Source organism: Elgaria multicarinata, chromosome 3 (assembly GCF_023053635.1).
Source record: "Elgaria multicarinata webbii isolate HBS135686 ecotype San Diego chromosome 3, rElgMul1.1.pri, whole genome shotgun sequence".
Lineage (NCBI taxonomy): Eukaryota > Metazoa > Chordata > Lepidosauria > Squamata > Anguidae > Elgaria > Elgaria multicarinata.
In genome coordinates this window covers 38,068,682-38,095,674 of record NC_086173.1, presented here as the reverse complement: position 1 = coordinate 38,095,674, position 26,993 = coordinate 38,068,682, and the positions used below count along the sequence as shown (strand labels likewise).

The following is a 26,993-nucleotide window of genomic DNA, read 5'->3' as shown; positions in this document are numbered from 1 at the left end:
ACATGTGCAGCTGTCCTGGGGAAAGTATGTCCTGGTGCCATGTGTCTCATCAGCTCTAGTGTTAGTGATCTAAAGATGCTTTATATAAACTTTCTCATGTGAGCACTTATCCAGACAATACAAAGAAGGTACAACACAGAGTTTAGTTTGACCTTCAGAGGCAGCAGAATACATTGCCAGCAGTTACCTGGGCTCACTGTACCTAGTACATTATGTAAGAGCCATGCTGGATCAACCAAGGGTCCATCTAGTCCAGCACTCTGTTCACATAGTGGCCAACCAGCTGTCAACCAAGAACCCACAAGCAGGACATATTGCAACAGCACCCTCCCACCCATGTTCCTCAGAAACTGGTGCGCACAGGCTTAATACCTGTTACTGGAGGTAGCACATAACCATCAGGGCTAGTAGCCATTGATAGCCTTCTCCTTCAGGAATTTATCCAACCCCCTTTTAAAGCCATCCAAATTTGTGGCCATCACTACATCTTGTGGTAGTGAATTCCATAGTTTTAAGTATACACTGTGTGAAGAAGTACTTCTTTTATCTGTCCTGAATCTCCCACCAATCAGCTCCATGGGATGACCCCAGGTTCTTAAGTATTATTTGCTGTTCCAAAAGTGCAATGTGAGCAATGGATAGAAATGATTGTGAGGATGATTTACATGATAGCTAGCAAAAGTAGGAGGGACAAAAGTCAATGCCATTTTGAACAAATCTGGTTGATCAAGATTCCACATGGACTATTGGTCCAATATATATTTAAAACAATAGGTTGTGGTTTTATTTTATATATGCAAGAAGGCCAAAGGAGTTGAAAATTGATTTCCTGGGTAACTGTCGACTCTGTGTAAGGGCAAGAATAGTTTTTTTCAAGAACCAAAGTAGGAATCATTACACACCTAGAATTCTATTTTTCTGAAGAGGAAACTGAGGAGGGAAGAACGCATTCCTTTCAGGAAACGTATCAGGACTGTATTTCACATTTTAATTTAGGCTTCTCAAAATGTCTCAGGTTCATATTTTAATGTGTGCTTTTTAGGTCAAACCTAGCCCCAAATGGAAAACAAGGGTTTGAAATGATTTGGTCTATCCAAGCAAAACAGAATCTGATGATCCACATAATTAAAAAATTGTGGATCTTCATTTCATTCAGCATGTGTAAACTTACTAGTATTCAAATGACCACCTTCCCAAAATACCTCTTTAAAAAAGACAAAAATTGAGGCTTTATTTACCGAACATCTCTGTAAACCCACTGGTACACAATCAAGACCCTCAAAGGCAATGCAAACCAGTCCAAGGTAGAATCAGCATACATCAAGTATGTAAACTTTAGAGTTCTGATCTTAGTGGGTCTCCTAATAAAAGAATTGCCAAGGGTGGATAATTTTACAAATGTTGGGTCACTTGAAAACGTTCATAATGAAGTTATAGCATCTATTAGCCAAGAAATAACATTACACGACCCTCTTGCATCCTTTATCAGTAATATCATTGGTTGAGACCTAATAAAAATAGTGTGTGAAACAAATGTAGAATGTGCATTTGTAGCCCACACCAATTAAAAAGCACTTGAAAATATGATTACTAGTCATAATACTAGTATTATATCAATGACATAATAAGGTTGATGAGACTCCAGAACAGAACTCATTTTGGAAGCTTTCGACAGCATATCCTTCCCAATTTGCAGTCATTCACTAAACAGCAATGTACTCAAGATTCATAAAGGCACCTTAATGGCGATTCTCAGATCTACAAATATCTAGCTAACTGAGTAGCCTATGTTTTATTCAATGTGCATTAAGAGCTAATTGAACAGCTCTACAGTGCACTGCAGAACTCAACTGTATGTTAAGGACAAAGTAATGGCAAGTGTGGGTAGGAAAAGGACTAGATTTGAGAAACAGACTGTTGCACAGGTAAGAGTTAGTATTAATGCAGCTCTGACAAAGAAACATGCTATTTTGATCAGACGTCCAGAGAAACAGATGAGTAGTAAAATAAGTTTCATCTTATCACCTAGCAAAATGTTGTAAGATAATAGATTTTACAAATGGTTACATGGCATTCCCTCACCTAGTCCAGTTACTGTTGAGCCAGTGTAGCAGTATACAACTCCGATTTGTGCTGGAAATATAGCACCTGTCTTTAAATTTTACTGTTGCTGTATGGCAGATCACAGGCTCAAGATACAGAAACATTTAGTAACGAAACTGGGGAAAGCTGAATTCCACTGAACACATTCTCACATGGGTCCACACTGCTGACTATAACCCATTAATGCCAGAATTCAAGGAACTGTCTCTCCTGCTTAAAAGACAATTCTGAATATCAGAAGAGACAACATACCATCTCGTAAGGCAAATGCCAAGAGAAACCATTTTATAATTTCACCCTTCTAAAAAGGTGAAGAAATCTACACTGTGTTTTGATGGAATGCAAGCCAATAGTACCGCCTCGTCCTGTATGAAGAGTGCACATTTCATTAGGGCAAGATTCCCCCCCCCCCAGTGTCTTATTGCTAAGGTCATCAATCCTAGAGACTTTTCTCTAGTACTGGATATTCAGAATTCGTAAGCATCCAGTAGCTGAAATAGTCAAGAGTATTCAATCTTTTATAAAAAAAATAATCATTCGCTATTACTATTCAATGCATAAAAAAGGTATACATTTCCTCATTCATACTATATAGTGTCAAAACTGTTCATGATTTCAGATTCACCCACACCTTCAACATAGCAGACCCATTCATCTATCCATAGGTGTCACTAATCAATTTTATTTGGAAAAAATTCAAGTTACAGAACAGTTTGTGGGAATTTTCTTCCAAAATTTCCAACTGCATTTTCTTCAAATCAAGAGATACAATTGCTTTAAAGTTCCAAAATAAAGATAGAAAATTAAATAAACCGCCAGCAAGTCTTAGTGGTTTATAAACTGGTAATGTGGCTGAACATAGCCTTTCCTTTACGGAAGGACAATAAGAAAACATATTACTTATAAATGCTAAAATGTTCCTTGTTAGGAACAAGTTGTTTTCCCCCTTTTCCCTTAAGTTCATGGTTAACAATTGGGAGCAGTTTAAAACTAAACCGGCAGTTAATTGCAAGTCTTGTGCATGATCCTCCAAGCTCATTACTTCCATATGATTCAGCCTCCACTCAACATGTTCCCCATTTACTTCCCAAACTCAATGCTGAAAGCAGCCTTTACAAAAGAGCAAGAGAGCAGACTAGAAATTAAAGTAGAAAGTTTACAAAGAGTGATGGAAAATATTTTTCAGAAAAAAATGACACTCATTTATTTCCTTTTACAGACTTAAACTTTGGTAATAACTGTAAGATTTTTTTTAAATATTAAACTCCAGATATATTGGTCAGAAAGACTTTGCCTAACAGAGAGCGCAAGTGCTCTCCCTCCTTACAAGGCAGTTTTACAGGCATCAATTCAGCTACAGCAAGTGCCTGGACGGGGCCTGGTTTAGAATACAATAGAAAAAAAATCCCACACAATCATATACAATTCGATTGGACAATTTAAAAAGACATACTATAGAAAAGAGATTCCCACAAATGGAGTTTATTCCAGGTCCAACCACTTTTGTAGCATTTCATTCATCCGTGTAAAAAAAGATGTATGGAGGGTATTCTTCTGAAAAATCCTGCTTTGCACAGAGTATCAACCAGGGCAGTGGTAAGTTTAGTCCATGGAAAAAGCAAGTGCATGCAAATAAATGCAAATGAATAAAATGCTGTAAAGCCTCAACTGAGACCTGGTGGACTCCTGTAAATGAGTTTTATTGCCTCTGGGTTTTGGGAAGAATTTCACAAGATGATAAACATCTCTTTGCACTGAGATGATATTTTTTTTAAAAAAAAAAGTCACACATAAACGGATTGAAAGAAATGGAAAGTCCGTAGATGCAAAACAATATCTTCTACACAAAGAATGATGTTTAAACCAGCTTCCTGCCAACTTTAAAAACACAATGTTGAGGGTTTGAAAAAAGACAAACACAAAAAAATAAACCTAAAAATCCTAAGGTTTTAAGCAGGGCAGAAAACGACTGAAAATCAGAACAGCAAGGAGGCATGCAAGTTACACTAACTGCATGTAATGCAATTCTAAACCCAAGATGGGTTTTTTTGCATGTTGATACAGTTAGTTGTGAAAATATGCCAAAGGATTTTTCAGAGAAATCAGAGTACCTGTAAAAGGGAAAGTGGGGACGGGAAGCTAGAGCAAAGCTCCCTCTCTTGCTCAGAACTGTATTTGCTCACCTTTAATGAGCATGAGTAGTATCAAAGGCTAGAAAGATGGGATGTAGACTAGTTTTTACTCCTGATTTTATTATTTCACACTTTTAAGAGTATTCTGAAGTGGCCAAGAGACTCCTCCCTCAGTGGCAAAGTCAGTCACAGCTGGTTGCACTCTGTGGGAAGTCCAGGCTATTCGTCTTTTGGTCCTATGAGACAAACAGCCATTAAGGGATATTTGTTTCTCTTGCTTTGAGTAGGGACATGTGAGAGAAAGAATCAGGTGCTATGCAGAGGAAGTCAGAGCCATTCAGTCGACAGTCTCATTCTCTTCTGCTGTTTCCCCTGTTGTGGCATTCTCAGCATTCTTGGAGGCCTACAGGAACAAAGGGAGTCAGTGACATTACCAAGGTGTTTGAAACTGCAGTTAAATACTTTAGCACATAGGAAAAATATGTTTGCAAAAAACATGCCTGTGTTTAGATCTAGCACTAAAAGTTTTCTGAGTCAAGTTTGGAATGGCAATTCATTCTTTAAGGAGAGCCTGAACGTCAATGAACTTGGGATTTTTCCTTGTATGGCTAGCACTGAAATTCTGCAGATCAAAGTCACTTAAAACTTCACCTATATAGAACTATACCTCAGTTATCCAGCTCCTGACATTCTCCAGGTCATTTTGATAAATTAAGTACTACGGTATTATACTATATTATATACTGCAATTACAATGCATATAGGCCCAGGTTGAAGAATTATATCCTGTTTAGGAAAATCTAAGGCATAAATATAATGATTTGGGATCTCAATGCCTCCAGGAGACCAACACACATGAGATGGCCACACCCACAAACAAGTTACCTTCTTTTTCTTCTTTTTCTGGGCCTTGCGACTTGCTGAGCTCTGCAGAAGTGCCTGAAAAGCAAGAAAAATGATACCTAGAATGTGATTCACTCTGCTCCAAGACAAAAAAGAGAAAATCATTGCCAGCCCTAGAATTCTTGGCACATACTGGGATTGACACTTGGGCTGACAAACAGCTGAGCTGTGCATCCTTTGGAGCCAACTATTTCAATTTTCACCTGTTTTCAAGAATTACTCAACAGCAGCCAGGACCAGGCAAGTCTGGGAGACTCACAGTGTCTCTATATAAAACACAGCCTATTATTACTTATAAAATAGCTTATAGCCTGAGAAACAAAAGGGCTGATTTCACAAGCAAATACTAATACTATTAAGTAATGGCCTTCAAAATCACCTGTTTTTAATTCAAAACAGCTTTACTAGCTCTGTAGGAGAGGCTGATACTACAGGAAGAAGCAAACAGCTTGAGCATGTCGTCCCACCTGACTACATGCCTCAAGCATTCACACGAACACACACGCACACAAATGCAAAAGTATGAGATAGACAAGAATTTGCCTGGTGTGACAAGGCTATTTCGCATCACCTCTCTCGACTGGGTCAAGGAAAACTATTAAACCTACACTAATTCCAGTGCAATACAAATGTAATTGCTGGATTCTGTTTATATTCCTAGAAATATCATTTTAATAGGCTTTTGTGCTTCCTTCCAAGCCATCCTCAAAATGTAGCTCAGACCCAAAACATGGCCCTGCTCTCTTAGATCTGCTCCATTAGTTCAGACGAAGGGTAGTCAACTTGTGGCCCTTCAGATGTTGTTGCACTGCAACTCTCATCTTCCCTCACCACTGGCTATATGAACAAGGACTGATGGGAGCTGCAGTCCAACAACATCTGGGGGCCACAAGTTGCTCATCCCTGGTTTAGACAAACAGATACTGGGAGTAACTATTACTTTTCAAATTGGGGATAGGAAGCTCAAACAATACTCTCAACTAAAATTGTTCCTGTGATTTTGATACTTATATGAAAAACACAGTCACAGTACTGACCTTCAGTTCTGCATCTTGCACTTCAAATTCTGATTTGTAGAGTTCAGGCTCAAAGGGCCCGCTGGTTATCCTCATGGGACCATTAGGCATTAAAAGCACCGTGAACTTAAACTGGGCAACAAACTCTCCTGGAGGAGAAAAAGAAAGATTTTTAATACTCCAAATTATTAGGCAAAGAATGTGCACCAAGAAGCAAGACTGCTTTGTTTCAGACACATGTTACAAGAAGGGAAACGAAGTACTATTTCCATGATCCAAACAGAGAGACTTCCTTCCCTCTTCAGCTTACGTCACCCACTGTCTGAACATTTTGAGACAGCATTACTATGCAGATTCCCAGCCAAGGAGCAGCAAGACTCTTGATGGACTGAGATCTCACTGAAAGTAATCAGGAGTTCAAAGATTTAGCTGGACTTGTAACCAAATCAATCCTGTGGTCACTGTCAATCTTGCCCCTTCCCTTCACACAGCCACACACTCCTCCAATGTTGCACTGAGCTTCAGAGTGGTTCAGGAGCAGCAAGAAATCTTGCTGCTTTGAAATTCCTCCAAGATCTAGCACAACTGCAGAAATGACTCCCCCTGCCCTTCTCCCTGGCTTGCAAGATTCACATCTGCAAGTTACACTGGATTCCAGAGGTCCTGCAAAGCAGAAAGCAGCCTCATTGCTCCTGCCTCAAAAGCCCAGCATGAGGTCAGAGGTGAGCCACTGCCCAACTTTCAGGTTGCCCTCATCACAAAGGCATTTCTCAAGGTAGGAGCTATGTTTGCCACTAGCAAGCACTTTTCTGGGCCCATGCCAGTGACCCAAATGCTAATCCAACTCTCCAACCACCAGCCCACAAATTTTTCAGAAATATAGCCCAACCAGTAGCCCCAGGTGCTGCAGTCACTGTTAAGATGCACATGTCTGCTGAATTTGAAGTAATAATTCCTTCTAAAATAAATCCAGCTGCTAGGATGAGTTCTTTCTACAAAGAATATATCAGGGCAGCAGAAAATGTATCAATGCATCTTTCTAAAGCAGGGGTGGTGAACCTGTGGCCCTCCAGATTTTATTGCATCTCCAACTCCCAACAGCCCCTGTAAGCATGGGGCTGATGGGAGTTGCAGTTCAACATCTGGAGAGCCAAAGGTTTCCCACCCTTGTTCTGAAAGCAGAATAGTGCATTATTATTATTATTATTATTATTATTTATTTATTTATTTATTTATATAGCACCATCAATGTACATGGTGCTGTACAGAGTAAAACAGTAAATAGCAAGACTCTGCCGCATAGGCTTACAATCTAATAAAATCATAGTAAAACAATAAGGAGGGGAAGAGAATGCAAGCAGGCACAGGGTAGGGTAAAACTAACAGTATAAAGTCTGCACAACATCAAGTTTTAAAAGCTTTAGGAAAAAGAAAAGTTTTTAGTTGAGCTTTAAAAGCTGCGATTGAACTTGTAGTTCTCAAATGTTCTGGAAGAGCGTTCCAGGTGTAAGGGGCAGCAGAAGAAAATGGACGGAGCCGAGCAAGGGAAGTAGAGGCCCTTGGGAAGGCGAGAAACATGGCATCAGAGGAGCGAAGAGCACGAGCGGGGCAATAGTGTGAGATGAGAGAGGAGAGATAGGAAGGAGCTAGACCGTGAAAAGCTTTGAAGGTTAACAGGAGAAGTTTATGTTGGATAGAAGCCAATTGCCTTGTCCCAAAGCAAGACAAAAATGCTCTGATATTCAACCACAAGTGCTCACCTTCCTTCTCATAGAGGACATTAAAAGGCTGGAGCAGCTCATGTTTGGCACATTCCACTACCCCCATCCTGGCCTTCTTTTCATCCTCAAATGCCCTGTATGGAACAGAGAAATAGATTAAGAACCCAAGAGCAGGCCTTTTAGCATTCCGTTAGTTACTAAATAGTGTATTACAATTCTCATAAGAGCAGCAGGGTCTTATTACCAGAGTATGCTTGAACCTGTGCAAAATATAAATGAAGTATAGAAAACGGTACTACAGTAGATACAGAACTCAGCTTCCTAGGAATCTTAGCTTTTCTAACATTTATGACGGCAAAATTTAGTTTGAAGAATGCATGGGTGATGCTGGATGCATCTCACAAGCCAAACGAGGAGCTAAATAATACATCCAGTGTCCTGCATTGCTCCCGTTCCTCTCCAGTTAGCAGAACTAGGATTATACAAAATAACTCACAACACATCAGTGCGCTTAGCTTGCATGATTTATCTAGGTTTCAGATTCTCTTTGCATAAGATTCAGACCTCTTTGGAACAGTGTAGACACTGTCCTGGTTATCAGCTACAGTCCAAGACCCAGCAAGCTGCATACAGTTGAAACATGAAAGAGCAAGATAATCCAGAACATTCCCTTTCCAATACATACACCAGACACTATTACATTATTAAGAACCATTCAACAGTTGAGTACTCAAGCAGTATCCCTGATGTGAAATGCCTAGATGAGTGCATCAGAAAACATGGAGTACCTGAGAGTGAACGGCATAGCATCAAAGCGTCTTTCCACCTCACTGAAAAAGGCACGGGAAGTTTTCATTTTCAAACCATACTGCTTGGAAGGGTCCCTTTTATAAATTGTAGTTCTCTGCCCAGCATCCTTGGCCTAAAGACATGCAAGTTATTTAAGACAATTAGCAGCATAATATCAAGTTTTACTCACATGATGAAAAGTCATGTGACAGGGAGGTTTAGAAATAAGAGGGGGTAGAAAAGTTTCTGGAATAAGATGTGGTTATACAGAGACTTCCCCAACCTAAGTTGCTTTTTTGAGACCTCACACTAAATTACCTAATTTGGAAGATATCCCCATCAACGGTTTAGATCAGGTTAACAATCTTGTAGGGCACCCACTTACAGTACAGGTATGACGCAAGCACACTTACTTTTCCTTCTCCAGTGCTGACGAGAACATCAATGGCGTAAACTTCATGGACCTCAAACTCTGCTTTTTCATGGTCCTTTCTGCATTGATACAAATACAGAAACATGAAACAGAAGGACACCTCCATCTGGACACTGCTTTGGAGTTCATGTGGAAAAAAACCTAATAATTCAAAGTCTTGGGTTCCATTTCATCTTACAACAGATCTGCACTCCCAGTGCACAATGCCAAGAACACAAATCTGCATGTCACCCTCTCTTATCGAGCTCAGCTTGGCATCAATTCCAGACACACACACATACCTTTGCTGGTCTGTCGGGTTCTGGATGATAGTCTTCTCTCCATCTATCACATGCTGCTTTAGCTGGTGTGATAACATCCCTGTCAAGATAAGGGTATCTATTAGCACTGGTGTGGCAGGTTAACCAGAGTGACTAGCTACTGATATTTCAAGGCATTGCATTTTTTTAAAGCAAAAATTAAGATCAAAGACACATCTCGTCCTTTGTCCAAAGTTCAGAGTGTCTTCATTAAGAAAGTAAAGCTTCAAGATTACATTTGATGATGGAAAGTGTGATACTACTACTGCTTACAACTAGCAACCTAAGTCCTGGTGAATCCTTCAAGGGACATCTTAAGACTTGATTGGCCTAGAGCAGGTGTGCACAACACAAATGACTGAATGCCACTTTTATATTGTCATTAATAAAGTGGCCACATCACTATATCTAATGCATAAAAGCCTCTAATTAGCCTTTTTAATGCTGTTTTTGTGCACCTGCCACCTTCTTGTCTCTAGCGCTTCTTGTCCCACCTAGAAGTACATAAGGCACTCACACCACCAGCAGTTCTCATGCTAAGGGCCTTTCTACACATTTAACAACAATACCATTTTGCAACTGAATGTACAAGTCTTTGCACTCAGATTACGTCCATCGGTGTGATGGGCTTGTTTCCAAACATATCTCTCTCATTCATATCATACTTTTTTCTTAACCACAGAACCATAGAACAGTAGAGTTGAAAGGGGTCTCTAAGGCCATCAAGTCCAATCCCCTGCTCAATGCAGGAAGCCACCTTAAAGCATCTTGTGCCTATTTTACTGAATTGCTACCTAAAGTGACTCTAGTATTCAGCTAACACCAGTGCCACAGAGAAAAATAGTTAGAAGCTTGAAGGGATTCAACTTAACACCATGCCTAGATATTGTAGTTTCTAAGAAAGCTTTTCAAAGCACTCCCAACTCTGATCTGTGTTCCCCAAATTGAGCAGACAGCCCTACTATCCAAATGAGCAGGAATGAAGCACAGACATTATTTGTGTAGTTGACTGAAAAGGTATTCTAAGAGCTCAAAAAGGGAATAATTTTTTGCAAGCATGTTGTATCAATGCAATTAAGACATCTAAAGCTGACATGCTCTCTCTAACAATAACTATTAGCACTTCCAATAATTCAAGTTGTACAGGTCAAGGATCGCTGCTTTTGATAAATGCTCTTCTATTCCTGCTCTGGGTTAATTCATTCTTCAATCAGCCACTGCTTACCTTCAATTGGTGTGCAGTTAAATGAGTGAGCAATCTTGTTCCAGGCATCTGTCACTTGTGAATTCTGTTGGAATGGAGTAAATATCGGCATTTAATTGTCATTCGCTCTTCACACAAGACCTGTATGACTGTTAAGGTAATCAGAGAAAGCCTTGCGGGTTGTAATGCAACCCACAAATTGCCATCTGGTGGCAATTTGAAAGGAGGTCTTCTCTGTGGTGCCACCCAATTTATAGAATCTCTACCACCACCACCAATATTTGAGAGGCATCAACTGTAGCATGTTTTAAAGACCCATCTCTTCTTCCAAGCCCTCCCTAAGTGATTGTGTTACCCAATTAGTTTGCTCATTATTGTGCTTTTACCTTTGATTTTAAATATTTTTAACATTTTAACCTATGTGTCTTTGTATTTATTATGATGTATTTTAATCTGTTTCTTTAAACAGCCCAAAAATGACTTTGGATATGGTAAGAAGTATATAAATTGATGAAATGAAATAATAGAAATATCCTGCAGTGAATATTCTGCAACCACCATGGCTCAAATAAGCCACAGTGCACTGCGCTGATTGTGCAAACCGGCCCACCACCTGAGATTAGCATAAATTAGGAGACAAGATGGATTTATTAAATGGGAGAAGCAAAACTTCAGTCCAACAATTTCAAGGGAGAGTATATAAACATTTGCTTGGCTGCCAAATATTTGTACCAGGTTTTGAAAAATTCATCAAGAACCTTCGGCCATTTAAAGAAAGACTAATTGGCAACACAAAACTCTCAGTAGCTACTGTATTTTCACAAGCACAGGTTCAAATGTATTCTGGGCACCTCAAACCCTACAGCCTGAAAGCAGTTCTAATTTCTAAAGTCAGCTGCCTGCAGATTCCCCACACAGCTAACAACTCCTCCCAGAATAAGCTAAAAACTGTTCACATATACATCTGGAGTAAGATCCTTGGTCACCTCCTGTAATCTAATGCAATAAATCCATATGAAAAGTAAACCTCTATTATCACCTGGTTTCCAGGCTTGACCAAGCGCAGGGCAGCTTCAGCACAGAGGTGAGCAGCTTTGATGACATCAGCTTTGCGACCTGTCACTGGAGTATCCTAAAAGGGTGGAAGAAAAAAATACCAATTATTTATTTATATATAAACATTCGCTCCCAAGGGGGGGGGGGAAAGAGAATTATGCAAAGAGCTTTCTCACTGACAAATACCGAAGGCAGAGTACAACTGCACAAAACATTGAGAGTATAATATGGCTGAAATTCAGCATTTTTGTCCCATTGATTTCAATGCTTAGGCCATTCCTACGTCTTTCCCACTGAAATCAATAGAACATTAACGTGGGTTATGTTCTATTGGATCTGCACAACTGCAGTTATTGCCATCAGATTGTTTGGAGAGATACCAGAGCAACATACACATATAGTTGCATTGAGTGGAGACTCAAAAGATGTGTTTTTAAAAACAGAACATTACTTAGAATTTAGCCTTCCATTATTCACTAACATATTTTGCCTTGCTCATTTTGAAGAGCCATGGTTTTAATAATTTGGCATTTTGCTTAGATAACAATGTTGGCCAAACTGAAAAGGATATGCTTCTTAAAAGCTATACGTTAAAGTACAGCACCCAATGCAACTAAATCAATACGGCTGTCTACCATTCTTGGCAATGATACGGATCACCACAATACAACAAATCTAACTGTTCCTGTCAATAAATCCAGTCAATTTGCAGATGAGAAGTTTACCTAGGGCAAACATCCTCAGCACTAAGTGTCAAACAAAAATATTGCTGAGAAAAAGGGTCCTTAAAGCAATATGGAAGTATAGCAAACCCCAATATGAAAGCCATTATTTTATGTACCCAGAACAGTGTTAATTCAGGCATAGCAATTGGACTGGTTTGAGATGTCATTTGCTCAGACTTGCCATTGTTGTGTTATATTTCCAAAGTACCCAAGGGATTCAGATGCTAAGACCCAATATCTCAAGCATCTAACTTCCAATGAATATTCATAAGAAATAAGATATTCAAGTATTATTTTTTGCATTACATTGTTTCAGAAACTTTATTCATTTTTTTTATAAGTCCCTTCTCAGTACCTGTTGTTGCAAAGACTTTTTTGCAAGCTGTTCTACTTAAGGAAGCTGCTTACATAAACTCCCTCTATTGGACCAGTCCTACCTTGAAAGAAGCATGTGGACATGATTTTTCAAAGCCACATGCAAGAGATTTACCTTCGATGCATCAGTGACAAAACTGTGTGCTACATTTGCTATGAAGCCATCAACATGGACTCCTAGGTCACTGCAACACAAAAAGGGAAAACAGGTTTAATGCATAGATAGCAGCAAGGAAAGCTTTGCAACTTCCAAGGCTTTGAATAATCTGTTTACTAGACCCAACCCTAAAAAACCACTACTGTAAAAGCAACAGTTTGCAATGCAGCAACTAAAGTAACAGTCTCTACCTGGCAAGCCGGGCAGAACCATCTACCTTTGTCTTGCTGCCTAAAAAATCCCCATACTGCACAAAAAAGCAGATACATACCCTGCACCAATATAACTTTGGACCCACAGAAGTAGCTCAGAGGCTGCACCATATACAGCTCAGTACACTCCAGAGTAAACTAGTTGAAGATATGCATCTGAGAGTGATACTTAGCAACACCATAGCTAACCCAAGAAAATGAACCCAGATGCTTACATTTTGACCAAATCACCATCTTTGAGGATGTAATCCTGGTCACTCTTCAAGGGGGAGAAGTGACAGACACAGTTATTTACCGATATACTTGTGGGGAAGGCAATACCTACACAAAAAAGGGAGCAGTGGTGAGATCATACAGGCCCTATAACAGTTATCCACCCCAGTTCAATTTTACTGTGTATTTTATCGTTTTAATAGGACTAGATTTCATATTATATATTGCTGTTATATATAAAACAAAATAAAACAAAAGTAGGAGAGAAATAAATGAATAATATGAGTCTCTAGGCAGGAAGGCCATTATCTCAAGTCACAAAGGCAGCACTTTGGATTTACAGTACCACTCACCCTTTATAATTCAAAGACTATCAGTCCCCAAATTGCCAGTTTGAATTGCTATGCTTTTTCAGTGGACACTGTGACCTGGTTTGCATAATCACCATGAGTTAAACAAGCCATGGTGACTTGCTTAAGCCATTTCGTGCTCTGGGCACCATTTGCTTGTTCACCCACCTGAGCGTGGCTTGTCACATCATTTGAACCCGGGCATGACTTATTGGAGGAGGAAACAATCCTCAAATAACACATGGGCTGTAAGCGTACAATTACTGCTACAGCTGCACCAACCTGTCCTGTAACTTTAGCAGCTTCCTCAATTTAAAATGTGTTGGGCTTGGTTAATGGTTAGAGGGAGACATCTAAGGTATGACCTGGAACAGCTGATGGACCACTTTTCCATGGAGTAACATAGCTACATTTCACTATTATCATTTCCCAAAGATTACAATGCTGCAGATAGAACCACCTCTCAGTCAAGAGGCAAAACAAACTCAAATCACTTTGACAGCGCAATGCTATGCATGTTTACTCAGAAGGAACTTCCACTGTATTCAATGGGGTTTACTCCCAGGGAAGTGGGTATAGGATTGCAGCCTAAGGGCACAATCCTATACATGTTTAGACAGAAAGAAGTCCTATAGCAACTAAGAATCAAGTGCCTGAATTTGCTCCCCCCCGCAATTCCCTTTCCTTTTGTGTCATGTTTTTTAGATTGTAAGCCTGTGGGCAGGGACTCTCTTAAGAAATATTTTGTAAGCCGCCTTGAGAGCCTCTTTGGCTAAAGGGCGAGATAAAAGTACTATAACAACTAAATAGCTCCCAACATTCTCCAGCCAGCTATGATTTTTCTGTATAAATATGCATAGGATTGCGTTCTAAGTGACTAAAGATTCCAGTACATCATTGGAACTCTTCTTGCAGTGCTAAATACAAACTATAGTTCACTATCAACCTTCAACTATAATGCATGGCAGTGCATAGCAACAAAATATAACTTCTAAAGAAATAGTTTAGAAATCCTAATATCAGTTCCATACAATCCAAAAGGACTGTGAAGAATAAAAAGGTGAGAATGTAATTACAGCTGTAAATCAGTATCTAGTTTTAGATTTTTTTAAAAAACGTTTATTCTACTGCCCACTTGACTCTAATCCTGAAATATGGGGTGGGGTGGGGCGGGGGCGGAACTATAGTTCTTAACAGTTAAGTTGCTATGAAAATTTAAGATGTAGTCTTCTTGTGATGATACTGATGTGGTCCCTGTTGGGCCAATGATCACATATGACAAGAGGCAAACTCATTCAAGGTTCTGGCTACAATCAAGAAATCATTAACCTCATTTCCATTTCTTCAGAGTAAACAGCATTCAGATAAAGCTACAAGCATTTAAACAGCAATTATCATATGCCTCCAAGACTGATAACAGCTATTTTATTCCACTCAAAGCCCTAAGGCAAATCAATGCAGGTTGGTTTTTATATCAACTTTTTTTAAAAAAAAATGCTTCAAGGTACTTGAGTCCCAAGAAGAAAAGAGGAAAGAAAATGGTATGTTGGGTGCCTCAGTATCAAAACAGCCCCATTATTTACAGAACAAAAATAACTTTAATCCTTACCCTTCCAGTAAATAAGATACCATGAGCTCCCAGAAATGTGAGCAGGGTTTGTGTGATGCTTTCCTTTGTGTTACAGGCAAGATTTAAAATGAAGTTCAAGGTTGGCAGAATGTCTGGTGTTCAGAAATATAACTTATCAGTATGAATAAGAATGGTAAATTCAACTCTAAAACACAAACCAACTAGTATAGGCTTGTAAGCAGCTAAGAGCCATCTGCAGCAATTCACAGTGTAAGATCTGAATTGAGTTCGTCGGTGACAGCTAACACCTTTTTCTTTTCTTTTGCTGCATCCCTCCAATCTCTCCAACTACATCTCTGTACATTTAAGCACATTCAATAACGGAAGCAATTTAAATGGTGAAATACAAACATTTGTATTAAAAAATAAAGTTACAAAGCTGCATGATACCTTTCTTCATATCTTTCTCTTTCTTAAAGATTTTGCCGGTCTCTTCCATGATCATGACATCCCCTTTCTCGCATAAGCTGAGAACAGAAACTCCGGATTTAGCTGCTTCTACCACAGTACGCAAGACTCCTACAGTTCAATACAAAAATTCAAATTGAATATTTTAATACACTTTATAGTTGCAAAAAGCTATGTCATTCAATGTAGCACAGAAAGAATGCCATTAGAGAAAAACACCTTGAGGTAAGCATTAGCAGCACAAAATTAATTTTAAACTTTGAGATATTTATTTTATTAAGTCAGTCTTTATGACAGGCACACAGACACAAAAAGTGTTGAACCAAGGGGCTCTTACACTATCAAACACCTACCGGTTTTTACATGCCCACAGTAAAGAGGCTATTTAAAAAAAGAAGTCTAGTGGAACTGACACTTCCTTCCCATCATTCTTTCTACTCAAAAGTTTACAGATGGCAGATATACAATAAGCTGCAGAATTAACAAAAGATGCAATTTTACACATACATACTTGGAAGAAAATACCACTGAAATCAGTGGGACTGCCTTCTGACTAAACCTAGTTAGGAATGAACTGAAAAGGACAAAGGGCCAACATGATGGACTTTGAAAATTGTTATGAATAACTCAGTGTTAACTTTGAGTTAGAGCTGACTTCAATCTGACCTTCAGAACTATTCCTCTGCTTCCTTCAACTTAAAGGAAAAGTGATTTGCTAGCTTTGAGCATTGTCTTACACTAGTAACAATATGTAATTGTGGCATTCTAGAGTTTTTAGGGGATAACGTATTTACTAAAACGTGATACAACCCTATTTTGAAATGCATTGTAATTCCATCAGTCATCAGTTACTGGACTCAGGGCACACAAGGTATCACAAAATATAAAATATATTTGTTGTTCTATAAGCTGTTAAAAGGTTGAAATAACCTCCCAGTCTGCATATTTGTGAACAATTTTTTTCTAGTGGGTGAAGTAATACATCCACAAAACTACTCAAGTGAGAAAGATAAGCAGATAAGATCAGTGACCAACAATCCATACTAGATACTCTTCTATTCCCACATCAACAGCATGCTCAATGTATATTAAATCCCATCTTTGTGCAAACTGGTGACTGCTGAATTAGAATACTCTTACCTACGTCATCTGTGAAATATCTGATAATATTTTTAGATCTCCAAAGTGAAAGTGCATCGGGCAGTGAAAATTTAAGTCCACTCTATCCCATGGGCTCAGAATAGGTTACCATAGTATTTTCCAATGTTACAGCCTTGTATTTAACCACTAGCCTGGTAGCTATAGGCGACCAAGAATTCCATGCAAGCATGTGAGTGGGCTAGTAGAGGAGAGACAGAGCATTCTGTCCCTCCTCTGTCCTCAGCATAGCAACAAAGCAGGATGATCCAGGAGGGAAGTCACTTCCTCCACTCCCAGCATAGAAATGCCGCTCTCCATCCTCCCTCTGCCAGCCCCTAGCAGGCTAGTAATTTTTGTGTGCTTATTTACAAGGCTTCTCTAGTTGTAGCCCTATTATTAGATATTTAATTACTCCTACAAAGTCACCACATCTAAGATTAAAAGCACACTGTTTAATTTATGTAGACTATGAGAGCCAAACAAACATTTGCTGAGGAGTGTATTTCATCTAATTAAGTTGCTTTCCTATCAACTATGGGATTATCTTCTCTGGAGATTCATCCAAGTTCAAGAACTTTCCTGAAGAAGCACCTTTTTGACTGGAATGGCTTCTGATGGACAAGGGTTAAACAGGTATAAGGTAATTATAATTTAATATAATAATTTCTATTTAGTGAGTACTTAAATGCCAATTTTTAATTTTCTCCTGTGATAACTACATCATTCAAATTATTCTGTCTAGAACACATTTTGTATCCAACTTGCAAAATCTGTGGAAATAAGTTAACACATAACTGGTACGCTTTTGTATATTTAGTTAGATGATCAAAATTATAAATATTTAGCCTTTATCGTTTATAGCAGTTTCATGATCCCCTTCATGTTATCCTAATAGGTCTGCTGAAGAAAAGGAGTAGATTGTTAACCCCATGTATAGGGATAGCTGAGAAGATCTATAGTTTTGTCCCATGTTCAATCTACAAGTCCACATGAAGCCAGGATCTGTTAAGTCTCCTGCCTCTTTAACCTTCAAATTTAACAGAAAAAGAATTTGCACAAGACTGTAGGTTATATTGGGATAAATTACCCAATATAAATTCCAAACACTGAGAACTAGGATTTCTCAATTATGAAGCCACATATTACAGCACGTACCCCCACCCCTAATTAAGCAGTCAATGTGGCCAGCATTTTTAACAAGAATCTTTCTGGTGGCGCTACCAGCCATCATCCTTGATAGAGCAAAAATAAATAGGGGGAAAAAACCTGTAAGCTTGATGCAGCATTTTAAAATCTAATGCAGCAGGCCAAGTTATTTGATTACCCAACCTGTGTGTGTGTGTGTGTGTGTGTTTGCTACAAGTCAACTGTGCTATATATATGGTTTGCTAAACGAAAGCCTCCTCCCCCACATCCCCAAACACAGGCCAGTTATGGCTGAGCTGCAAAAGAGGATTCCGTTTCCCTAGTTCCTTGCATACCTAATCATCAACTTCCTAGAGTACCGTGTCTTTTTTTTAAAAAAGGTGATCTGATCCGAAGCAGAATTTCTTCCTTAAACAAAAGGGGAAACCTGGGAGGAAGCCAGGACGTCGGAAACTAGTGAACGAGAGAGAGCGCCAGCAGCACATGGCAAGTCGCAGACCATGTGCCGTACAGTTCCTGGAGGACGGCGTCTCCATTCCCTAGGGGGGTCGTGGAAAACCAACTCTCCCCCCCCCCAACCAAATAATCCAAACACTTCAGAGGACGAATATATCTTTTTTTTTCTTTAAGAAAGGGTGTTGAAGTCGCGAATGAATTTCTTCCACCGCCAACTCCAATGTCTAGTAATGTACTTATAAGGCTCATAAGGAGTACTAAATTTGTCCTAAAGATTCTTAGTTTATTGGGGTGCTGTGGAAAAGGGAGGGAGAAAGAAAATAAAAGAGTGCACCACGTGCGGGGGCGACTATCCTCTCTTCCTACCAAGGACTCTGGGGGAAGACTCCCACGTCCCCAAGGATTGGGAGGGGGCGAAAGAGACTCAAAACTATGGTTCCCCCCTCCCCAATTAACAGCTGCTCAACTTCAACCCACGGCAGGAACTGGAAGGTCTTGAGCCGGTTCCTCTCGCTCCCCGCCAGTCCTATCTCAGCCATGCCTTGACGACCGACCAGTCAACTCCCCCTCCCGCCCCGCTTTTGGAAGTCAAGAGACGACACGAGCGACCTCCCCACCTCGTTCAAGCGGTCGGAGTATACTCTCCCCCCACCCCGGCCTCCCCCCACCCCCGAGCAACCTGCCCTCAGCGGGCTCCTGCCCTGCGTGACAACGCGCCTCGGCGCGCCCCGGAGGCTCCGCGGACGCCTTGCGCACACAGGCCCCGGTCCCGGCTCCCACAGCAGCGGGCCACACTCACGGTTGGCGATTTCTCCCCCCATCTTGTACTTGTTCACGACCACGTCTTCCGCGATCGTCAGCTCGGCCGCCTCCTCCTCGCCCGACATGGTCGGACTGAGCCGCGTCTTCGCCGCTGCCTCGCCTCAAGCCCTCTTCCCACCGCGCGACCGGGTCGTCGTCGTTGTCGCCGCTGCTCCGCCTGGTGCCACCACCGCGCCGCCGCCTCACTAAGACCGACTGCGAGACAGGCTGGAGGCGAGCGAGCGCGCGGGCTTTGCGCGCGGCACGCTGGGAAGCGAGTCCGCCGCCTCCTCCTTCAGCCGCAGAGAACTACAACTCCCATCAGGAACCGGGGCCGGGCCTAGTCGGGCCTCGACGCAGGGTGAGGTACGATGGGAAAACAAAGTTCCGCGCCCTTAACTGGCGTCACCTAATGGCCGTGGTTGGAATTACAGGCATATTATCCAGCCTCTCTCACGCACTCCTCCTGCGACTCTTGTTGTGCTTGTCTGACCTGTTATGTTCTGCAACAGGCGCAGGCTAGAAGTTGTAGTTTCACGGAATTAATCCAGGATAACTGGCACTTCCTGGTTCCATAGCAACAAACAGAAAAGCTGCTAAAAAATTCTCAGGTCACCCAAGTATGCCTTGAAAGGGTCTGAAACATCCATCCTCTTACTTACACTCTTTAGCTATGTGGGTTGTGAGTAATAGGATGGAGAATTAATGTTAAAAGGCATCTAATCCAGGTAATGTTCTTGAGGCACCTTAATGAACCCCCTGTACGGCAGACAAAATGTTCGAAAACAGCAGCAAAAAGCTAAATTCTGCCTCCTATATAAAATAATTTGCATTTTTCTTCATAATATATTATGTTTTGCCTAGTCATAGATGGGAGTAAAGATTTACGCAAGATGCAAACAGCATATGCCTAATCACACCTACTCAGAAGTGAGCTCCAGTGAATTCAATGGGATTTACTCCCTGTCCAAAGGCTCTGATCACCATAGGAAATTCTTCTAGCTTCCCTCAGGATTCTGCGAATTCATCAGGCATAAGACTACTTACACATTTACAAGCATATTCAGGCTAGAAACCTCTTAAAATATGAAATAAAATACATGATCCTCAGCATTCTGTGGCCATTACCAAATTCAGAACTTACACAGTGTACTACAAAGTGCTAGTTGGTAATATATATTGCTATGATAAAATGATAATCCTTCACATTGTATTCAAGCACTGTTCTTTTAAGGACCAGCCAGATTCACAATTTCTCTAGACCAGTGGTTCCCAAAGTGGGCGGTATTGCCCCCTTGGGGGCGGTGGGATTGCATAGGGGGGCGTTAAGAGGCAGGGGGCGCTGGCAGGCAAAGGGGCAGCAGGGGGGCCCTCGAGGTGGTCTCTCCAGAAGGTCCTAAAACCCAGGGACCGAGCAGGAAAGACCGGCAAATTCAGGTGCTCTCCCCACAGCACTCCTGCTCAGGAAGGACTTTCTCATTCACGCAGCCGCTCTCTCCTCCTATCTCAAGCCCATAGCGGCCCCACCAGAATTAGGGGGTGGGGGAAGCGCCCACAGGAGGCAGAAGAGCAGGAAACAGCGGTGAATTCAGCTGCTCTGCCCACTCTTCTCCTGCCTAGGAGGGCCCAGGGCTTCTTTCCTGCTGGAGCCACCACCGCCTGCTCACTCGCTTGCTCCCTCGGCCAGAGCTGCTCCCTCCTACAAGCTGCCCCGGCAGACCTCTCGCGATAGTTGCTGCACAAGGAGGGAGCAGCAGCCTTGTGGCGGAGAGGAAGGAGCATGTGGAAGACGGCGGGTGGCAGAGCAGCTGCCAAGAACAGCAGTCAGCCAGCAGGCTGGGTGGGTAGCAGGACTGCTTGTGCTGCTGCAAGGTATCACCAGGCTCCCTTCCCTTGTCAGGAGTTGCAGATTGGGGCCATCTCCCCTCTGAGCTGCTGCCCTCCTGTCGTAATCAGCCCGGCAGCTATTGTGAGGCTTGGGGGGATGGGGGGTTGGAGAGAGAGAGAGAGATGCTGTGTGTCTGTGTGTGTGCTCCCACCCCCCAAAAAATCTGGACTACAACAGGATTGGGAGAGAAAAGAAAAGGGGGAGGGAGAGAGAATTGCAATTCCCCAGGTCCTTCCTGGCTAAAGAAGATTCAGCAGCAGCTTTTTCCAGAATGCTTGCTGAAACAATTCCTATCTGCCCTTGCTTATTTCAGGGTGTCCAACCCCCTTTTTTCAAGCGTTCTTTTGGTAAACATGGTATGTGTGTATCTTGTGCCACCATAAAAACAGAGCTGCAACACAATCCTAAGTATGTCTACTCAGAAGTAAGCCCCACTGAGATCAATAGAACTTACTCTGAAGTAAATGTGCATAGGATTCAGCCTGAAAACGAAGAGAGGGTGAAGAAAAGACAGGAGAAAATGAATTGTAGAAATAGAATAGCAAGGTAACTGTGGGATATTTAACCATATTTAAAGACAATAAGTACAGTAAAATTAGTGCCCCTCTACTTCAGTCCCAGCCACATTTTCCATAGGAAAACTCTGTACCAGGTGGCAGATACTTATTTTAAAATTTTAATTAAAATACATTATCCTTTCCTATAACAAAATGGTGCTTACTCCTAAGTAAGTGTGTTCCACTGAAGAAGGAAATCCTATTTGATTCCTGTATTCATGCTAGTGTGACATGATAAGTTAACGGCACATTTTTATGCATGTTTAGACAGAAAGAAGTCCTTCAACTCCTAGAATCCCCTCTAAATGGGAAGCACCTGCCCCAGGCTTGCCGAGGGAGGGAGGGAGGGAGCAAGGGAGGGAGGGAAAAGAGAGCGAATGCCTGTTTGCAGCCAGCATGGCAGGGCACACCAATTGGATTTTGAATAAAGTATTCAATTAATTGTTACTGTTTTGAATTTTATTGTTATTATCCTCCTTGGTGGGTCGTTGAAAACCACTATTCTGAATAATGATTTTTATAGTGTAGAGTAGGGGGGCGCTGGGCATGAGTTTGTGGAACCAAGGGGGCAGTGACCTGAAAAAGTTTGGGAACCACTGCTCTAGACCAAAAGAAACCCTACTGCAGGCCTGTAGTTTAGAGCACTGCCAGGGACCTGTATATAACTTTTTAAATAAAGCTGTTGGCCTACTTACACCTGTGTGAAGCCTGAATGCAATATTCAAGTTTCAGGTGACAACGCAGCTGAATGATAATGCTAGCTGTATAAGCTTCCGAGACAATTTATTGCATTGGTGAACTGCAATCCTAACCCAGGAAACAGATACACCACCACTACACTAGGGATCCCTAGAATGAATCTCAGGGACAACCCTAAATAAGGGAAGGGGAGTTACATCCAGACACACCTGAGCCAATCAGAAGATCTGTTGCATGGCTCAATAACCTGGCTACTGCATGGCCCAACCAGCCCTTTTGGCCTACCCCCTCTCCCCAGGGCAATGCTTGATAGGCCGGCCCTGCCAAGTAGCATTCCAGTAGGATACAGCCTCCCTCTTGTCATCCCACTCCTGAAGCCACATCAAACTAGGTTGGGGTACAAGAATCTCTATTATTATTATTATTATTATTATTAATTTATTTATTTATTTATTTATATAGCACCATCAAAGTACATGGTGCTGTACAGAGTAAAACAGAAAATCCTAGAACCAACACACACATACACCAACAATACATGGTAAAGACATAGCTGTCGTTGAACAGCATCTGGGACAGAGGTAATCTTCAAAGGGTTTGCCAATCGCTCACTCCAAAAGGGCTCCTGTGTCTTAGATAGTGTCCTGACAGACTGCAGGGTAGCAGGTGCAATGTTCCTCATGGAACCAGCTGCAATTCGGGAACAGGAGAGCTTTCTCCGCTGTGGCACCCCAGCTGTGGAATGAGCTCTTTATAGAGGTTCACCTGGCACCTACGTTATACTCCTTTCAGCATCAGGTGAAGACCTTTTTATTTTCTCAGTATTTTAACAGTTTACCTTCTTAGTGTTTAAACTTTGCTGTTTAAAATCTGTATAAATCTCTGCATTGCTGTTCGGTTTTATCCTGGTTGTGTTTTTATATTGTACTTTTAGATTGTGGTTGTTTTATACCTTGAATTGTATTTTATGGTTTTAATTTTTGTGTACCACCCAGAGAACTTCAGCTATTGGGCAGTATAGAAATGTAATAAATAAATAAATAAATGAACAGCATCACCTGTTGCGTAAGTGTCTGTCAGGGAGCATTCAAGGAAGCAGGAACCTGTCTGGAGCAAGTAAGTTAACAACACCAAGCAGGAACAGCCAGGAGCATCTTTGCCATATTGCCTTGGCCTGTCAGAATGGGATGTGGCCTGGACATTGTTTCTTTGGGACAGTGACCTGAGCAGCACATAGGGACACACAGGGGGAGAGATCAGCAAATAATAGGGCAGTAGCTGGAGCACATGCAGCGTGTAACTCAGCACACAACCACAAGTAAGTACACCCCACACAAGCAGACCGAAACTCAGAGGACAAGTTGCATGGCATGGAACAATATCTTTCTGGGCCTCATTATGTCATGTATATGTTGAGCTCTCATGATGGGAAACAATGTTAATTGCACATTTCACACAACACAAGGGAACACGTCACACTCATACTCGGGGAATTGCAAAAGAAAAACCCTTATCACACAAGTGGGAGCTGATTCATTCTGCTAACATCTCTTTGTCTAGAACGCCTACAGGTTGACATCCCCAGGACTGCAGCCGCAAACACAAAACATCCACTCCAGAAATTGGGGCTGCTTGCCCACAATGCCATACGAAGTTAGACACTGAAAGTGGGGAGACACACAGATGCTCTCCTTATTCAAACTGCCTCCTTTCTCTTCCTCCCCACCCACCTGACATGTTAATACTGAGTATTGCCTGAAGTATGTGGCCCCAAGTGTACTGCTGTAACATATTTTCCTCCCACCAGCAGGCTGAATGCACAAGCACAGGTAAACCTTGCAGCATCCACATAACACAGGAGACCTCTTCCCACCCCCACCCTCCTGTAAGTGGTGGGAGGGGAGCACATGCCATCATGGCTAACTGCTGAAACAGCCACCCTTTCCCCAAGGTGGTAGTGTTAAACTGCTAAGGTCATTTGGTTGGTTGATTATATTTTTAATCTTCCCAGTAATAAACATTCTCTGGGTGGACTGGTCCTCTGTTCCCGAAGCAGCCTCAGCAAGAAAACAAATCCTGGGGCACAGAGTTCCATGTTGATGGGAGGCCATTCTGGGGTGGCCACCCTGTGCTTTCTCATGGGTGCCCTTGTAGGGGTGGGCATTTGGCACCTACTCTGATGCCCGTACTCAGCTTCCTCTGTGTCTCTGCTTGCCCTGCCAAGGTCTCATTGGACAGCTAGGTCAAAGGCCCTCTGGAAGCCAAGGCTCTGGACAGGCACCTGCCAAGCAGCCGGAGCCCTGCAATAGACGTGAGCCAAATGGGCAAGCAGAGGAAAAGGCATTCATTTACCAGATAGTGGTTAGGGAACACAAGATGGTCCTTTGCCCACCGAGGAGCACAACACACAGCAGTTCAAGGAAGCCACAGGTGAGATCAGTACCCTCCGGTATCACCAGCTGCTAGCCACCTGAAACTGGTGGAACGATATGATACTAGCCTGATCTTTGAGGTGGCACTACGCAAGGTGCTGCTCTCTGAAGAGGGGGAGGTTCTAGGCCCAATTGTGCCCCCCTGTGGCACTTCAGGGCCCAGAGTGGACTCCCAGAGCAGTGGTGAGCACTGCTGCTGGGCATTGGAGGGCAGAGATTTTGGCCCTCTGTGCCTTCCCCATGGGCCTTCCTTCTCTTTCCAGCCCCTCCAGTCTCCACTGCTGGTGCCGAGGGCTCCCAGTCTGGCCTGCCAGCCCATGTGGCTGTATGTCAGTATCCTCACAAGGTCAATGAGACGGAAAACACTGTGCTGTGAGGGATGGGGCTGCTGAGGATTTTGTTGGCGGGGTTTGCTTTTTCTCCATGTGAGCCACCAGCCCCAGCTGTTCACCAGCAGGGGGCGCTGTCTGACACAGCATGGAGCAGCCTGGGTAACCTTTAAGAGCTCCATCTTCACATGATTGCTTCTCGATCCTGGGGAGGTAAGGAGGTCTGTGAGAGATGGAGGGTTCACCTTTTCTGGAACTGCAACTAGGAGGTGTTGTACTGGAACAGTCTTTAATAGGTACACACTCTTTTAAATTATCATGGTAATTAACAAAGGGTCAGCATACATAATCCAGGGGGGCATCTATATGGTGCCGATTTACCTACTGATTCTCCCAAAACTCCGCAGCTTTGCTGCTGCAAAGAAGCACTGGTAGGGTTACAGGCTATCCAGCCAGGAAAATTCGCAGTGCTGTTGTCAGACGGCGGTAATGGGCAGCAAATAACAAGGGACCGAAAAACATGGAAAACTTTTTTGTTGCTGTTGTTTTCTAGCAACTGCACAACAGTTCATTGAATTTATGTGTTGTACATAATAACTGTCCATACTTTTGTTTCCCAGACTTTAATATTGCCATGGTGGCCGTTATGAAACACTCACCTGGCTGGGGCTTGTCGAGTCTACCCCCCTGTCCTGTATTCTCATGCCCACCCTGCCCTGGGATCCACTCCATAACTACGCCCTCTTACTCTGAACTGAGCTATCACTGATACATGAATAAACAACTATGGTGATGTTGGAGCAACGGAATAGCACAATGTGGCTGCAAGTTGGCTGCGTCATGTAAACAACAGGGCACAACTGCGCAGCCACGACAGAGGATATGGTGGGGACACTGATGGAGCAGGTGTATGCCATCTCCACTGTTCTGGAGAGATTGCACTCATGCAGACCTCCCATTGGCTGACTGATTCACTCCTGCCTGTGCTGGGCATGGTGAGTGATGGGGTGGGTGGCCTCAACACTCTGCTGGCTTAGCTGCCCCCCTTCTCCATGATTTGTTGTATATTTCTGGCTTGCCTACTGGGGCGGGGGGGGGGGGCTCCTGTGGAAGCCATCCACAACGTTGAAGGATCTGGGAAGAAGTTCAGAGGGTGCCCACCTTGCCCCTACAGGCAAGTCCAGGTGTACAGGTCTGTGATGCCATTAGATCCCACTGACTCCTCTGTGGAGATAGCTGGTCCCACTGGGGAAGGAGTTTGCCAGGGCTCATCCCCACCCTCCTTCCACAACCCTTGGCAAAGGGGAACAACAGCCACATTAGCATACAGGTGCTTGGCTTGTGCCCAGCCTCATTGGCATCAGCTTGCTCTTTCACCCCTTGCCATTTTGTGTGCCCTGTCTGCTCCTGGCCTCGCTCACATACTTGCATCCCCCCTTCACCCACCCCTCAGCAGCCCTCGTTCGCCTCCTTGCTGTACTATCTTATCTGCATCCACTTCTTTCAGCAGCTGGCCATCCTCAGCAACAGCTTGGGTAGTGTGTTTATTGGGAGGAATGATTCGGTTGTCTACCCTTGCTATTTTTGTGCTTCCAGGAGGTGGGGTTCTCTTTTGCAATAAATATGAGGACTTTGCACTGTTCTAAATTGTGCTATTTGACTTCATAGCTGTGTGTGTGTGTGTATTTCATAGAATCATAAAATAGTAGAGTTGGAAGGGGCCTAGAAGGCCATTGAGTCCAACCCCCTGCTCAATGTTGGGGACTGCTTCCATGTATCTAGGGGCTGTTTCCTTGTAGGATGGTGTGCATGTGAGATA

General features: G+C 42.5%; 1 protein-coding gene across 1 annotated transcript; it reads right to left on the bottom strand.

The window, feature by feature from the left end:
* Positions 1 to 3,881: 3,881 nt before the first annotated feature.
* PA2G4 (proliferation-associated 2G4) lies at positions 3,882 to 19,499 on the bottom strand. The gene is made up of 13 exons (XM_063119989.1): positions 19,268 to 19,499; positions 15,709 to 15,837; positions 13,341 to 13,446; positions 12,872 to 12,941; positions 11,640 to 11,732; positions 10,622 to 10,685; positions 9,379 to 9,457; positions 9,078 to 9,156; positions 8,664 to 8,797; positions 7,915 to 8,009; positions 6,176 to 6,303; positions 5,121 to 5,174; positions 3,882 to 4,638 (listed from the first exon to the last, which is right to left on the bottom strand). Exons 1-13 carry the CDS (start codon positions 19,353 to 19,355, stop codon positions 4,573 to 4,575), a joined length of 1,185 nt encoding a protein of 394 aa, XP_062976059.1. The 5' UTR covers positions 19,356 to 19,499; the 3' UTR covers positions 3,882 to 4,572.
* Positions 19,500 to 26,993: the final 7,494 nt, after the last annotated feature.

Coding starts and splice junctions, on each gene's coding strand:
- PA2G4 (XM_063119989.1), bottom strand. CDS start 19,355: ATGTCGGGCGAGGAGGAGGCGGCCGAGCTGACGATCGCGGAAGACGTG. Junction 10,686..11,639: donor TGGTCAAGCCTGGAAACCAG/GTGATAATAGAG, acceptor CCATTCCAACAG/AATTCACAAGTGACAGATGC. Junction 9,157..9,378: donor AACCCGACAGACCAGCAAAG/GTATGTGTGTGT, acceptor GTATCAATGCAG/AAAGGACCATGAAAAAGCAG.